At 43.4% G+C, this 16,608-nt stretch overlaps 1 protein-coding gene and 1 long non-coding RNA gene across 2 annotated transcripts; both read right to left on the reverse strand.

The window, feature by feature from the left end:
* Positions 1–2: 2 nt before the first annotated feature.
* LOC122758837 lies at positions 3–6,117 on the reverse strand. Its single transcript, XR_006358201.1, has 4 exons — positions 6,088–6,117; positions 772–905; positions 544–682; positions 3–425 (listed from the first exon to the last, which is right to left on the reverse strand). It is a non-coding gene; the product is annotated as an uncharacterized LOC122758837 (long non-coding RNA).
* An 8,481-nt stretch (positions 6,118–14,598) lies between these two features.
* Positions 14,599–16,163, reverse strand: foxi1 (forkhead box i1). The gene is made up of 2 exons (XM_044014334.1): positions 15,407–16,163; positions 14,599–15,243 (listed from the first exon to the last, which is right to left on the reverse strand). The coding sequence occupies exons 1-2, from the start codon at positions 16,008–16,010 to the stop codon at positions 14,696–14,698; spliced, it is 1,152 nt and encodes a 383-aa protein (XP_043870269.1). The 5' UTR covers positions 16,011–16,163; the 3' UTR covers positions 14,599–14,695.
* Positions 16,164–16,608: the final 445 nt, after the last annotated feature.

The following is a 16,608-nucleotide window of genomic DNA, read 5'->3' on the forward strand; positions in this document are numbered from 1 at the left end:
GTGCCCGAGAGGTAATTGCACCCCTGCTGCTCCATTATGGTGTCATTCCTCTGTTAACAGAAGATAAGATCTTCTCCAAATCACCTGAAGCCAATTCTCCACTTTACCTGGACAGGATAGGGAGAGAAAAGACAGAGAGGGTATATGCAGCCATGATGGGGACAAACGGAGCTCAATCAATCTGCGCAGCATTTTCCACAACCGACCACTTTGTGTGGTTAAGACAGAAAAAACACTGCATATGTCTGACACTGGGTGACAGTTTACAGTCAGAGGGATGAGCACTTTCTCTGCTCCACGCCACTTGACACCGGTCGGTGTTGATTGATGTCCCTCTGATTGGCAGGTGTGATAGGTAGAACACATAGGGACACAGTTAACCTACTGACACAGCACGGTGTTGAACTCAATTGGCGCCATTTGACCTGGACACAAAGAGGAACACAACGGCAACAAAAATAAATCTCTGACGGCAGAAAGAAAAAAGAAAAACAATTCAACAGAGAATTGAATAGTGTTGTGCATCATTTTCAAATCTACTACCTTTTCAGACAGACGTTCCTGGGTTTTTGTGGAACCCTGAACATGGTGATACTGGGATGACACTGATGAGTTGGTGAATAATCCTCTCCTTTTAAAATTGGGTCATGAAGACATTACTTGAGTCTCCTGATCACTTGCTCTATAACAAATCAATGGGCGGGACAAAAGGACAAAGTCTATGAATCATAATTATTTCATTGTGTCTGGCAGAGAAGAAAAGGGCCTCACCGCACTTGTGGATGAAGCTCAGGGTCACGATTAATTCATGGAATGATTTACTGAGAATGGCTTCAGCACAGGCGTGGACTCCACGTCTCCCAGGCCGGGACCCGTTTGCACAGCAGGAGGGCTTCTTCTGTGGCCTGTAGAAATATATGTATTAAACCACCTGTTCATGCTCTATGCAGCTCATGACCTCCTTCACCTCGTTGGGTGTTTAGACTCCCAGTAAATCTGTTTACACAGGTTTTGTTTCAAGTGATCAACTGATAATGACCCGCGTTTTTTTTAAATGTTTAATAGTCTCAGCATACTTTAGCTCATCAGACTGTGTGAGCTTTCAGAAGAGTGAATTGCTCAAGCTGGGCCACCAGGTGGCAGCATTCATCAACTGGATCAAAAAAGTCCCTTTCAAAGACAGTTGCAGTTTTTACTTAAAATAAGTATTAATATACTGTAAATGTACAGTACTGTACCACCACTAGCTGTTTTGTTGGTCATTTTTGTCTGTCAAATGTTATGATCTGTGTCATTTTGATTGAAAGTTGGTCATTTATATTTGCAAGCCTCTAATGACTCATCTCTATGTAATGCTCAAGTGTATTGAGTCTTGGTGTAAAAGACAGCAGCAATCTTTGTCCCCAACAACATTAATTAGGATTCCACTTCAGATTTAAGAGACCCACGGTCCTGTTATTATTCAAGTGTAGAAAACTTTGACACTTAAGCATATTTTATATTTTACTACATTTCCCGAATTTTGTAGGTGTATATAAAAATATATGCTCATAACATCGCTAAAACAACAAATCTAATGGACTTTAGCACAGTATTGTACCGTTTGATACAAATCACATGAAAATATGAGCGTCAAGTATCTTGAGTGTCAGCAGTGTGAGTACATTCCTGCAAGAGAACCCCTTTTGAATTTTACATGTGACTTTTTATCTCTTAGCAGTTTCAAGGTTCATCTGCGTCTCCGTGAGATAAAAGGCTCTTGTGTGAAGGAGGAGCTGCGTCCGTCAGTGGAGCGGGACACGAATCCATACATCACAGACACGCCAGTGTAAGTGAGACACTCAGTCACAGACTGCAAGCTGTTCTCCAATCCATATGGCCATAAAACCAGAGATTCCAGTGGTTGACACACAGACATGGGCAGAACATATAAATTCTAGTCTGCTTTGTACAACATTTCCTCACCCTTGTTTAGAGAAACAACAACACTTTTTCTGCACAAATAATTGAGCTTCTATACATGAAGAACTTTGATGAGAAATTGAGATAATGTAAACGCTGAAAGGAGCCTCCTACTATCTAAATACAGCTGTACATTGAGTGTTTTTTGATAATATCTCTGTTAATGTTGCATGTCATCAGCTCCTGTCAAGGCTCTCAAAGTGCCTTTTATAGAAGCCAGATGGGAAGAGGTGCTAGAATAAAGTGCATCAAGTGCCCCCTATTGAGCTTTATGAACGGATTAAAGGATTTGCAGAGCTCTGTCACGGGGCCGTCAATCACCGCCTCCGCCGCGTGAAATTTACGACACACTGACCGCAGAAACAGCCGAGGAGCTTTTTGTCATAAAGAACATAACTTCATCCGTCAAGTGGTTCATCTCACCATCAACACCTCGAGCGATGAGAATAAAAAACAGAGATTGGAACCATGACATAAGACACTACACATTACCACAACCTCACAATACCTGCAGTTTTCCTCGAAGAATGCTGCTGCAATTCAATACTTCTCCGCCTGTGCTCCATTCATCATCAACTTTTCCATCTTTCCTCTGAGTTGTGCTGCTGTGGCATTTCAGCCTATGATGCAAAAAGTCTTAAAAGCTGCAATCACCTGCCTGCTTCTCTAATATAACAGAGGGTCTTTGAATGGGGCAGAATTTGATATCAGCTCTCTAAATCCTGCATAGGAAACAATGAAGGCTCACTACAGGAGGCAATGTTCAGTGTCATTCAGCACAGACGTGGAGACACGCTGTCTGACTTCAGTGGGGAGCACAAGTGCTTCAGGCCTGTTTGCATGTGTATGAAACAATTTGTCTGTATGACTAGCTGACACCAAACTCACCACAAACCCCGACCTGCAGATTGTCTACAGCAAACTGCAAAAGGGAAGAAACACAATTTCAGGCCAAATAAGTAAATACTCTAGATTTGTAAACCCGAGTGTGCAAATGGCTAATCTGGGTGTCCCTTTTAAACTTGTCTGACCATGTGACTGCTTTTAATTTGTGCCGTACTCGTCTTGTTTACGATGCTGCTGCAGCAGTCCTAGATTTTGCTGAGTACATTATTTATGTGCTACTAAAAAAAACTTCAAAATAAAGTCACTTGAGAAATATGACCCAGATTCTGATCAAATAGAATTTTCCTTTTAAAGACTAATAAAAAAAAAGGGCACTTTTTAAGATTCACACAAAACTACATACAGTATGTGTACATGGAATCTACAAATCGATCAGTTTGTGTATTATCTGCAATTTTACTGATGTTAAATTAGAAATTATATAAATACTTTCATGACAATATAATGAAAACAAGATTGATAAAAAAAGTCCCTAGATTTCCAGTTACACCGCGACCTAAAAATAAACATGTATAATTAGATCACTGGGGAAAAAAAAGACAAAAAGGAGGAAAAAAAAATCTCCCAGACTTGTCTTCACCCTCTGTGTCAACTCATCACCTCCTGGTTGGGTGTCAGTGAAGGGAGGAAGAGGAGAGAGGGGTGATACGGAACGAGGGAGAAGGGGAGCGGCTGGCAGGAGATGGATGGGGGGGTGGGTGAAGGGATCACCTTGCCAAATCCGCTGTGAAGGCCTTTGCTCGGTGCACTTAGCGTCGTGGCTGGAGCCAACATGTAGTGGGGTGTAGGTCTCCCTGGGGCGACACTCAGGCCCCGGCCTCCCCGCCATTGTCATCTGTCCGTCTCTCAGCCTCTTCATCCAGCAATCTGCCTGGAGGAAACTTACTTCCTCTCTGCACATTCTTCCTCCCTCCATTACCCCGAGGAGGAGCAGGGGAAGTTGTGCCGAAGGGGGCTCCCAGGCAGGGTCAGGGCGGTATCGATGTCAGAGCTTAAATGTTGGGGTCTTGTACTAATTAGATCATCTGTCAAACACCATAAGCCACCAGGACGTGATATCCTGCCTTATATATGTGTCGTTTGAATAAACTGGGCAGTTCGGGTTGAGCTGCTGGACCTGTGACAGTGATAGGACGCTTGCACACCTCACTGAGTGGAATGACAAATATGTCATCATCCTGAGACAGGGTCTAGCCGAGCCGTTTCAATGAGTGCACCCGTGTCAGGGTGATGTATGGATGCAGTAACACAACCTCTGAGAGGGCATGGGGGGGAAACGCTGTGCCCGAGCAGGAGAATAGGGGCAGCATGTAAACATTTGAGACGTGTCACTCATTTTCTCCTCTGGTGATTTATGACAAGTGTGGACTCTCAGATAGGGTTTTTAAACGTATAGCTCACAGTGAGGGAGATGCACATCCGATGTTTCAAACCAAAAGGTCAGCGACTCTGTTTTTAACACTGTGGATTACACCTCCAGAGGTTTGTCAGACAAAACCCCGCCCTTTGGCTTATTAGACATTTTCTTGAAGCTCACACAAAAGCCCTGCTCCAAGTCTCTTAATGGGAACGGCTCGGGAGATCATTTGTGAGGAAAGAGTGAGAGAAACACTAAGTCTGGGAGGAATTTCTTCCCCTGGGGATTCCTGAGTGTTGTCCATCTCCTCTCACTCATTCACAGAGCTGAAACTGGACAACATACCTGACACTTCTCTCACTTCACAATCTTTCAAACAATCTTTTGATAACGATCCATTTGTGTCCAAAAGGGTTCACCAAAGTTTTAAGGTATCCAACTTTTAAATGAGTTTCAGAGATTTAGTTGCAGGTCGTTTGTGCACAGTTTTCCTGTCTCGTCCATTTCAGACATAAAATATATGGCAAAACTCTGCGGACAAATTAGCCAAAAACTAAATAGACTTAAACTAATTAAGAAATCCCTAAAAATTTAATCATATAATTTGGGTAGCATTACCATTTAAATGATAATTACATTCTGAACATTTTATTCTCCAAAGAGTTTACATTTTTTGAGCAACATCAAACAGAAGTGATGTTTGTGTAGAATTAAAAAACACAATATTTTGCACTGAGGTAAAAAGTAAAAAAGTGTTAGAACCTGCCCAGCAGAGGCCTCTCTCTCCTCTCTCCTCACTCCAACCAGAAACCAAAAACCTCTGTCACCATACCAAAGTCGTACTGAGACAGAGGATCCCAAGACACAATAAAATCGGAGATGTATGGGAACCATCGAGGTAGAAACGTCTGCAGTGATTTATCCCAGCATGCCTTTCCCACTTTCTACTCCGACATGTGAAGATTTAAATGTAAGATACAGGTGATGGGATTTAAACTGACCCTGACAGAAGCTGTGAAATATGGCAGCATAAATGTACATTCTATCATATGCGTAACACATACTTCCATAGAGCGAACCCCTGCCAGCTCCTGGAACAGTGCCCAAACCTGCACTCTGGGACTGCATGCTCGCTGTATTTGCACAAACTCCCTTATTTTCCCTGATAAATTAAGTTGTGGTTCATGTGCCTGGATAACTTGTGCATTAAAATGCTTCAGCGGGCGATTCTGAACGTTATTTCTTGTGCTTTTCAAACGCTTTCTAATCCTTTAAGTGTGACACAAACACTTAGAGGAATGCTGAGAGGAGAGTTCCACTTGCCATAAGATGTCAAAATAATCAACTCAGAGGCTGGCACCACCTCAAAGAGCTGCGAGGCCATCATGTATGACAAAGAGCGAGTGTGAGGCCCGGGACACAGTGCAGAACAAAACCCTGTCTGAGAGCAACAGACCAACGGTGACAGAACAAACACATCATGACAAACAGCAGCTCAAAATAGAAAGACTGTAAAATTCTATCCTATTTTTATGTGTCAATAACTGACTACAGTTATGTGGATTTCAAAGGAATCTCATCAATAATGTTAGCCATTAATACACAATAGGTAATAAACATGGACAGAAACCTGTGCCAGCACCAGAAGAATGACAAATCAAATAAAATGATTTTAATCACTTAATAATTGAATTAAAAAAAAAAAATGTATGCAGCTTTTTTATGCAGCTATTCTTAGGACACCGTATTGATTTGCAGTCATATGGACAGCCTAAACAAAACAGCATCCCTAAACTTAACCACTACCAGTTAATACCTAACCCAAACATTAACTTAACCACAAGAAATGAGGTTCTGCCTACCAGGAGTTGGTCTCTATGAGGACTACTGGTCCTGACATGGTCAGTGTTCATGCCAGAAAAGGTCCTAAAGAGGTAAAAGGTACAGAGAGTGAGAGAGAGAGAGTAAAGTCAGACACTAAAGATGCCATCGACCAGGTGATTACAGTTTAATACACTATATCTCTCCCACATATGAACCTCCAGTGATGTTGACTGTAAATAAGAGTCCAACCTGACCTGCAGGTGCGTTTCTCTCCGACAGTTGCTGAGAAAAAGTGCGATAAGAACAACGCGTGACAGAGTGTGAAGTGTGAAGTCTTCATCTTAAGAGAAAACCTCAGGAGAGAAAAGATGGGTTAAAGTAAAATATCGGCACTTGTCATGCCACTGCCAACACTTCAGTTAATCTTCTGAATCCTCTCGTCCTCTTACACGAGGCATTTATTTCCTCATTCACTGCACTGCACTACACAGGGCTTTCACTTCAGAATATGTGAGTAGGTTGGGCTTTGTTGGGAAATCTTGTGTTATTCGATATGGACTTTGGTAGAGGAGACTGATGAAGGACGCTTTGTGTTGTAAGAGCAGGCTTTTCTCTTTTTTCTTCTGTCGTACAGAAATGCTGACAGCTTTCCTGGCGCTGGCGTGAGCTTGGCTTATAATCACAAACAATACGGCGCACTTGAACGCCGCGTTCACACGAGAGCCAGAGCAACCTTCATGCTGTCACGGTGGCATTATTTATAAATTGTACACGAGTTGGTTTCCAACCCTCCAACTTCACTTAAATAAGAAATAAGATGAAACCAGGAGGAGACACGTGGCATTTTTCATTCATCTGCTGCTGAGCGCTCACGTTTAATCTCTGCATCAATTATGTGCATGAGGAGCGGGATTCATGTGAGGGATCATTTTTTAAACGGTCGCTTGTCTCTAAGGTCTGATTGTGCACTCCAGCAGGTGGCTCTTTTCATTAAACCTAAATGCCAGATGATTGTGCTCTTCATTAAACGCTGCCCGGTAATATGGGCCTGAGATGACTGCCCATGTGGTGCTTAAATATAGTGGTTGGACAAGTCCTCTGTCACTGTGTAATGAGAAAAGTCAATAGAGCCGGGGCTATTAGGCTGTCAGCGTTCTTACCATCACACGCCATTAAAAACAACACAACTCTGTGATTCATCCTCATTATATTTATTGGATCTGTGGCATGATATAATGGTGGAAGCACTCTGACCCAGACATAGTTCAACATGTGTCAGCATGTTTTGATGAATTTGAGTAAAATGACTGATATTGAATCAGTGATTGGGCAGAAATGACTGTCTTAAGGGAGGCTATTGTATGATGACATGTCAGAGCAGCAGGTCACAGCAGCAGGAATTAGCAGAAAAGTTATAAGAGCTGGATTTTTTTTGCTTTGAGAGGCTGCCATGTTTGCAGTGCTGCAGTTTCACTACACATGTTTGTCTCCATAAAGTGGATTTAGTGACAGAATAAACTTGTTGTACATCACTTTTTTTTAATGTATTTACAAATATAATATAGTAACATGTTAACTTATGCAACTTAAGAAAGTTATAACTTTTAAATTAAAGGAGTAACGTGGAATAAGTAACAAGTAACAACACAATCCTGTTGATTTATCCTCCCCTTCATCAAACTCTCTCCACTGTGCCATGAGTTCACATTTGACACGTGTTGAATCCTAACTGCTTGGCCCGTAGTTCCCCTTGAAGACAAGTAAAGGGGGGTTGACGAGACCCGACCACACATGTCCAGACACCAAAGTAGTCCCGAAACAGAGGGACAAAGCCTCTTGCGTCTGCTCATTTGTGAAGGTCATTAATGTCCAATCATATTCAAATGGCTCCTGTGGAGGCAACCGAGCTGTTCACCGGTATGCAGATGAAGGTCACAGAAGCTTGCCCTACAGGATTTGTCCCAAGGCAGCTTTCCCCTCCTGGTTTTTGAATCCCCCTGTGGGCCTGTGGACATGTCTCGGCCCATCACCCTGCAGACAGACAGGTCTCTGACTGGGGTCGTTCACAGACTGGCAGACTAGCTCGAGAGCTACTGTAACCCCTCCTCCTCATTGTGATTTAACTGCTAGTCACAAGCGCCATTAACATAATGATAAGAGATAGTGACACCTCCCTTTGAATTCTATCAGGTAGCCTGAAAGGTGAGTTTAATGAAAGGGATAATTACACAATTTATATAGGGAGGGGCAGTGACAGTAGCACAAAGCTATCAGACCTAGGCCTGACCCACCTAATTAGGATGGAGCTTCATCAATCTTGATGTCCCTGTCAGTGAGTCGGTCCCTGGCAGTTTAAAGTAAATAGAAAAGTGTGTCTCCATACAATTCATTTAATGGCCCATTTAAGCTCGTACAGGGTATAAAAACAAAAAAAACAAACAAAAAAACTAAAGAAAACTTGTTATTGTGCCTCTGCATAGTCCTTCATTTAAGTGTTATGGTGTCACCACTGTGTTATCTATGATACGGGTTTAAAAAGCTGCTCCGTGCTGAGAACCGGTTAGCGAAACAAGGGACTCATGGACATTTATCAAACTCACTCGCCACCAACAACCATCTCCTACTGGTCCTGACACGGTCAGTGTGATTGTAGGGTTAACGGCTTAAAGATCACGTCCACCTTAACATTGTGACAGACACTACACACGGCCATTTGCACACCTGTCACAAATGAATCGCGCCAAAGACCAGGTTACACGACACAAGAGTGAAAGAATGAATGCCCATTAAACACATTTACAGGTCAAAGCCTAGTTTAAACTCAGGCTTTAACCAGAGTTCCGACCAGAGGGAAACATGGTAAGAAATGAACTGTGTCTCTAAACTCCACAACCTGTGACCTCATGTTTCAGAAAGGTTTTCATGTTCAGAAAAGAGGGCTGACCCAGTGATACACACGGCCACCAGCGCACCATGTCTATTTCACAGCCTCAACACGGTCCTTCCCTCGCACTGTCCAATTATGCCTTTGTGTGCCTCAGATTATCGGAGGCTTGTAAAAACCTATTTTCCCTCATGCTGAATAATAAAGGCCTCTTTGTCAAGTGGGGGCATGTCAACACACTTCTGTGGATGAGCGGTGCTGTCAGCGTCACTCACACACACACACACACACACACACATGCACACATATACTGTATGAAAACATGCACAAGTGCACGTGTGCATCCTGGATTAAGTCACGCCACAGGAATGCCCGTCACATGACAATGGGGGATGGCCCGTCTTACGGCACTGTCTCCCCCTGGACAGGCTGCATGTCTTGTGTTTACAGTTGACACATGTGCTGTTTGGGGTTGATAGACTCTGATACCAGAGTCAACACATAACACTTGCTGCACACGCTGATGTTTGTTTGAAGACTTGTCGATCAAACAAACATCCCCTTCTGTTTCCTGCACTGCTGCTGCCACACAATTCTGATTTGCATATATTTTGTTTTTTGTTTTTTAAGGAGATGAATTCAACAAAAAAAATACAGAAATTCCGACACGGGAATAAAATGCTAGAAGCCCAGAATGGCAAAGACATCAGTAGCTGATAATTGCATGCTTAAGGGCTTGAGATCAACTTATCATAGTTATCACATCTTCTTGATTAAAGCAGTGCTACCTTCTTTTTTTTTACCCTCCTCTTTAAGGTGATAGCAGCTGCCTCAGATGTGAGGCAGGGCCTTGAAGTGCAGGCCGGGATTAGTGGCAAACACAAAAGGAGCATTTGGAGGGGGCATGCCTGTCCCTTTTGGAAAGGCCCTCATTTAGAGCCTTTAGCCATAGATCATCTGCAGCTTACATGGAGAAAACTTGGTTAAATGTTGATCAGGCCCATTATGTGGCTCTCTGTGAGGGGTGCGTTTGATGGTTTAGAGGCAGTGAGGGCTCCAGAGGTCTCAGTCTGTCTCCCCTCTCTTGTCTCTATATTGGTATGCATTCTTCATAATAGAGACAGGAGGTAGGGGGTCTCATTAGGGGCCGGGGGAGTGTTGTTTTGGTGGTGATGGTGATGTAGGGGGGGGTTGTCAATGAATTCCTTTGGGCAGATGCACCATCATCTAGGAATGAAGCTCAACAACATCATGGGAGCAGGTGAAACCAAGAGAACTTTGCTTCAACTGCTCCTGAATGACGTGAGTCCAGATCTGTTCCAGAGAACAAAGTGCTCCGGGTGGGCTGCGTCTGTTCACAGCAGGATCCTCATCTGACATAACCCGCACATTCAGAGAGAGATAGCTTCCTTTAGAACTCCGAGCAGTGACTGACAAGCGGCGCAGACGTGGCTATTTTAAGGCTACCCGGAGCACTGAATGATCTCTTCACTTCCGTCTCGCCACCAAACGTCCAGACTGCGGCGGGTGAAATGGATTCCCCCTGGGCAGCTACTTCCTCTGTCATCTGTCACCACTTCCTGTCTGTGTAGAGCAGGTAATGACAGCACACAGGTGTTGCTAGCCGGGTGGTATCACTGCAAGGAGACGGCAGCGGCACAAAACGTGTTTTTCCCACATCGTAATACTGTTTGGTTCTGCTGTTCTCAATTTAAAAAAAAGAAAAAGTGTAGTACATTACGGTACAGTTTTTAGCCCATATCTTTAACTTTTCCTTGAGGTTTGGCATTTGCAGACGGGTCAAATGCACCATAATCATGTGCAAAGTGGTTTCTGAACCGAGCTAAAATGATTACATATTGGCCATTACTCAGATATTTGTTCTGCTGCGCTGCACATAGAAATTGATGTTCCATGAACCTTGGATATTGTTCTCATAAGGTCATGGTTTGGAATTTCATGTAGGTGACGAACGGCTGCAGATTTATTGGAGAGCTTTTGGGGCAAATTGACCGCTGTACTGAGAAATTCTGAGAAGGTTAGTCCTAATAATAATGGACAGTGATAAAGACTTTAAAATAAACCTAATTATTTTATTTAAATTGTCTTTTTACAGAGCGTTGAGCTTCAAGACACTGACCCATAACTTGTTAGAAGCATCAGTGCGGCTGATGTGAACTTCTCTGGGTTCTCAGCAGTGTGTTAAACCACTACCATGGTCTGTTATGACAAAGGTCACGGATAACGGATGATCTGCCTACAGTTCCTTAATGTGAGAACAAAGACTTTGTCAAAATATATTCCGGCGATAGAGTGAGCGGGGGATAAGTTACATTGTCGTGGCGATAGCTTTTCCAGACAGAGCACAGTGAAGACAGGCCACGGCCGTGGATTTACTGGGACTCGTTCTAGTCTGTTAATCTTTGTATCTGTGACTTATTCCACAGATTTCACTGTTGGCAGGCTTAGCTCTTCCTGTGCCCACCAATAATTTTCAACCCTAGTATTCAAATGAACTCGTTTTCAAGAAAGCTGCATGAACGTGAAACAAATATATGAAATAAAACAGAATAAATGTGATATTTTAGCACTCAACACTAATTAGACGTCATTTATCCGTCTGTAGCTGACAGTTTGAGTCAAATCTAAAAAATAAAGACTTAATAAATGCGCAAATGACAAGTGGTGAATATTTGCACGTTTTCTGATATGTGCCAAGTTGCAATGGGCCGGCTCACTCTCCGTATAAAATAATCCATATGGCAGCTTGTTCGGAGCAAGGATCCCACGCCGTTATCGGCTCATACGTCAGACATTTTATGGGCCTCTGATGGGGAATGATGAAACCGAATCAGGTCATGCCGAGTGATAGACATTCGCCTCAGCTATCACTTGCACACACACAGTGAAAAGACCCCGCACTTAAAGCCGTGCAGTGGCTTCCCCAGAAGCTGTCATCATATTGTTCTCTTAAATATTTAACTTCCTCAAGAGATTGAGCTGTAATATAAGAAATCATCCCTATCATGGCCACTGACTGCTACAAGCAGATGTGAATTTTCAGCGTAGACCCAGATTTAACTCGGCCCCCCTATGGACAAGCTATCATGTTCTTCACCGGGGTCAGACACGCAGTCTCTCTTTTCATATTACCCCTCAGATTTGACTGTAACTTAGTGTTATATGACCTGTGGAGAATCATTAGGCCTTGGACACGTCGCCCTGCTTGAAATCCTAAATGCTTTACAAAACCAACAGATTACCATACGGAGCAGCTCTTTAAGTTACTCAAGCATGTCCACATAATCAGAAACAAGACATCACAAGATATAGCTCTGTGTGAGTGTGTGAGACAGAGAGAGGTGGATGTTTTATTTATCAGTAGATCTCTCTTAAGAGCTAATGGGAGTTAAGTTTCTCACTTTGCCGAGTGCAACTCTATCCAGAAGTGATACATCATCACATCACTCACTGTCTAATGTGGACAAGCCTCCAGGTCCCAGTCTGGCGACGTCTCTTCAGGACTTTATGGTTAGGATACTGATGAGCAATTGTCATGTTTGTGTATGTGTTTATTTACTCTCTGTGTGACACTTGGATTAAGTCTCTTCAGATGAAGGAAATACTCATCCATAGAGTTGCCGTGTGTATCTAACTTTCAGAAAAAGGTTTAAAATAATCCAGTTCTGAAAAACTGGCTCCTTCAATTATGAGCCAACCTCGTCTTTGGAGGGATGACCCTTTGAGGCTGAAACCCATCATTATGGGTTTAGCCCATGAGGCATGTATGGGGACCGGGGCCACCCTTATGCTGACGTATTCTACAGGGCCTGGGCCTTTAGCCCCCCGAGGCAGGGGGCCCTCAAGCAGGTAGCACAGAGACATGGTGGCCTGACTGATATTCATGTGCAGCAGCTAAATGTGCCCTTCAGGCACAGGGCACCGGAGCGTTACATTTCTGACAACTGAGAGGGGAAACATGGAGAGTATAGATGTAGTGGAGGTGAATGCATTGTTTGCTTGCATGCATGGGGGTTGTAAATTGATAACAAAGGTGGACGGGGACCTACAAGTAAAAGTACATCAAATCACAAGGTATCAGAAATAAATGCTACAGGTTACAATTACCAGTGCAATAATCCTAAAAAATAAATCAGAACGTATTATTTATATTTGATTCGCCAAATTAACAAGTAAAACTATAAAAACAATAGAAGTAGTGGAGTCTACACTATTATTTGTACCCAAAAAGTAGATCTCAACTCAACTAAATGAACTCTCCTTTGATTTAATACTGAATTAATATATCCTGACAATTCCAGTCCGAGTGACAGAGTAACACACTCGAGTGAGGGATCAATAAATGACATTAATAAGGAGTAAAAGGCCTCTGAATGTGCTTTCTACTCCATTGACTGGACGTGATGAGGACTTCAAGAGAAAACGTGGCCGCTTCTGTGAGAACCTGCTCCTGTGTGACAAAAAAAAAACTCTCTTTGTCTGATTTGAGGCTCCGCTCCACAGATAATGGAGCACAACGTGGCCTGTGGGAGATAATTTGTTCCCAGATCTTCAGATGGCAATATTTTCATTCGAGCCCAGGAGGGGATCTCTTGAATTGCCAACCTCCATTGTGTTCCAACAAGGGACACGGATGTCATGTCAATTAATTTTTTTTCTTTTATTCCAGACCACAGAGCGCCTGAGTGAGTTCAATTACTGACCAATTAAGAGGTGTTTTCTTTTATTTACAGGCTTTGATTCACTGCATATCCATATTGTTTGAAAATAAGACAGATGGAGCAGGGCGTTAAATCACTTGAACATTCTGTTTAAGTATCAAACAGTGTTGTATCCACTGGGCCATAAGTACAACAAAAGCACTGTTCATGTCGAGGAACCGTCCCATTAACAGCGTGCACACAGAGAACAGTCATTTTATAGTACAATAAGTTGGGAATAGATGGGAACAGGTGGAATATCCGACCAACAGGTTAACATCAAACAGGCAGAGACTGAGTCAAATCCAAGCCCAGACAAAAAGCTGAACTTTTGAACCTTGCAGAAATAAGTTAAAGGTCTGATTGCTTGTTGAAATGGGGATATAGGAAGTGACAGGCGTAAAATGGCTCCGTCTTCCACACTTAACTGCTTAAAGATACTTGACTTCAGGTTTCCCGACATCCTCTGAGGCAATAACGGCTTTACTTTCTTATAAAACCAGAACATTTGTAAACATGTAGTATATTTGCAACACCGGCATATACTGTATAATATAATTATAGCTCACTAAGAAGAGTTTAAAACATTATTTAACCTTCTTATTTCATTCGACACCAAAGTTCCATATAATGACACGTGAACCGTGAGTTACAATAAATGACTTTTATTCAAACGTCAACATGAGCTTAAATAAAACACAAAAAGACAGTTCGACCTAAAAAATACATGTTTCTTCTTATGAAAAATAATTTCTGTACACGTGTCTCCTTCTTGTTCTTATTTAAGACAGAGTTAAGACTTGGTCCCACTGAGCAGCTACATTATAAACATATTAAAAAAGACAATTATAATAAGGCATCCATATGAAATACATCTCTGTGGGAATTCATTTCTACAAATAAACATCGTTTGCTGATCACAAACCATAATAGAGCTGTTATTTCTGTCACACTGAAATGTTTTCTGATGTTTAACTTGAGTTAAAGGCAGCAGTTTATCATCCAGTACAGTGAGAAACTTGGAGAGTTCAGACAGAGCGTCTACACCTCAGTTCCTTCCCGGCTGTATATGAGGTTATTAACACTGAAATGGTTGGAGAGGCTCTGTACTGAAGTGTAATAGTTCATTCTGTTGTTTTCAGAGTTCAAAGGAGCGGAGATTAAAGTGGGCGAGTAGGAGCCCAGTCCGGACATGCCCTCTCTGTTGTGGGACAATCCCCCGAGGTTCGCGCTGCTGTAGTCCCGCTCTGCGGCGCGGGAGCCCTCGGTGCCGCCGCCGCCGCCGCTGGCCGCCAGCAGCGAGTTCACGCTGGACACGAAGCTGCTGAAACACGGGCTGTGCTCGGCGGAGGGAGACGGCGACGACTTGGGGTCAGTGGAGGCCGGGGAGCCGTGCAGGCTGGGCGGGGACGAGCTCAGCAGGCTGGCGGTGTCTGAGAGTTTGTGTGCGCCGCCGTCTTCTGACTTGACGGGCAGAGAGTTGGTGTCGGCTCCGCTTATGTCAGCTCTCCTTTTCCTCTTGCGCCTAAAGTTCCCGTTGTCGAACATCTTCTCACAGTTGGGGTCAAGCGTCCAGTAGTTTCCTTTACCTGGAGATCAAGAAAAAAAATAAAAACAGGTTAGACACGTGAATGGCTGTCAGTGTATTTAAATGTTATGCCTATTCATTGATCATCAAACTAACTTTCTGCTAAAACATTTAATTTACTTAATTAAACATTACATACAAAATAAATACTATAAACTACTCACCGGGGTCATCCTCATCCCGCGCCACCTTCTTGAAACAGTCGTTCAGTGACAGGTTGTGTCGGATTGAGTTTTGCCAGCCAGCTTTGCTCTTCTTGTAGAAAGGAAAGTTATCAGCCACATACTGATAGATCTGACTCAGAGTCAACTTCTTGTCCTGTGCGTTCTGTATGGCCATGGCGATCAGGGCAGAGTAGGAGTAAGGAGGCCGGACCATCTTGAAGAGCTCCTGCTGGCTGGAGATGGACAACCAGCTCAGGTCTGCTCCACCGAAGCCGGTGGGAGGAGGTAAGAACTGCCTCTGGTGGTTCGACCCGTATCCGGACTGAATGTAGGACGCGCTGTTGTTCCCGGGCAGATACGGAGAGGAGTTGATGCCGGGTCCGTTCAGCCACAGGTAGGGGTTCGCGGACGGGGACGTGTACTCTCCGAGGCCGTAAGTGGAGGCGTGCGTGGCCGGCCTCTGCGGGTGATGGTGGTGCAGGTTCTGCTGGTACACACCGTAGTTGTCGCAGTACACGGCCATGTCCAGGAGCTCCTGCGCGCTGTGGTGCTGAAGAGGGCTGGTCTGCTGCTGGCTCGATGGTTGGTGTCCAAAAGCGTTCATAATCCACACTGTCACAGGTTCCCCAAAAACCTTATCTTGGTGTGTGAGCGTCTCCCTCAGGACTGAACTCGTCCTCAGAGGGAGGAGTATTTATGCGCAGCAGCCGCAGACTCTCCAGGTGCCACTTAAAGAAAAGTTTTCGAATGGTCACACCTCTTTTTGTTGTCTCCGTCAGCCCCGTTGTATTGTTCCTCCCACTCACTCTCACCCACCCACCCCCGTATCAACGAGCATAGATATCGATACTGCTTTAACTACACTGTATACTCGCAAATTAAGGGAAGTTAATGGGGTGGAATTATCTGTGCGTAATTACGCAGCAGAGCGTACACGGACTGGGGTAAATTCAGGCGGCGTTTTATTAAAACCAAACGAAGAGACGCGTGGAAGACAAATTTGATCTATATGAGAACATGTTTTTCAAAGTAATAAATAAATAAATACAGGAGGTTACCTGAGTAAATGTCTCTTTTTTGCTTGATTTTTTTTTGAGAAAGTATATATATATATATAAAAAACATACATATGACACAAAACATTGGGACACAAAGTAAAAAAGTCTATGATGTCTTAAGAAAGTGTTTGAAACGTTATCTTT

This window comes from Solea senegalensis, linkage group LG18, assembly GCF_019176455.1.
Source record: "Solea senegalensis isolate Sse05_10M linkage group LG18, IFAPA_SoseM_1, whole genome shotgun sequence".
NCBI lineage: Eukaryota > Metazoa > Chordata > Actinopteri > Pleuronectiformes > Soleidae > Solea > Solea senegalensis.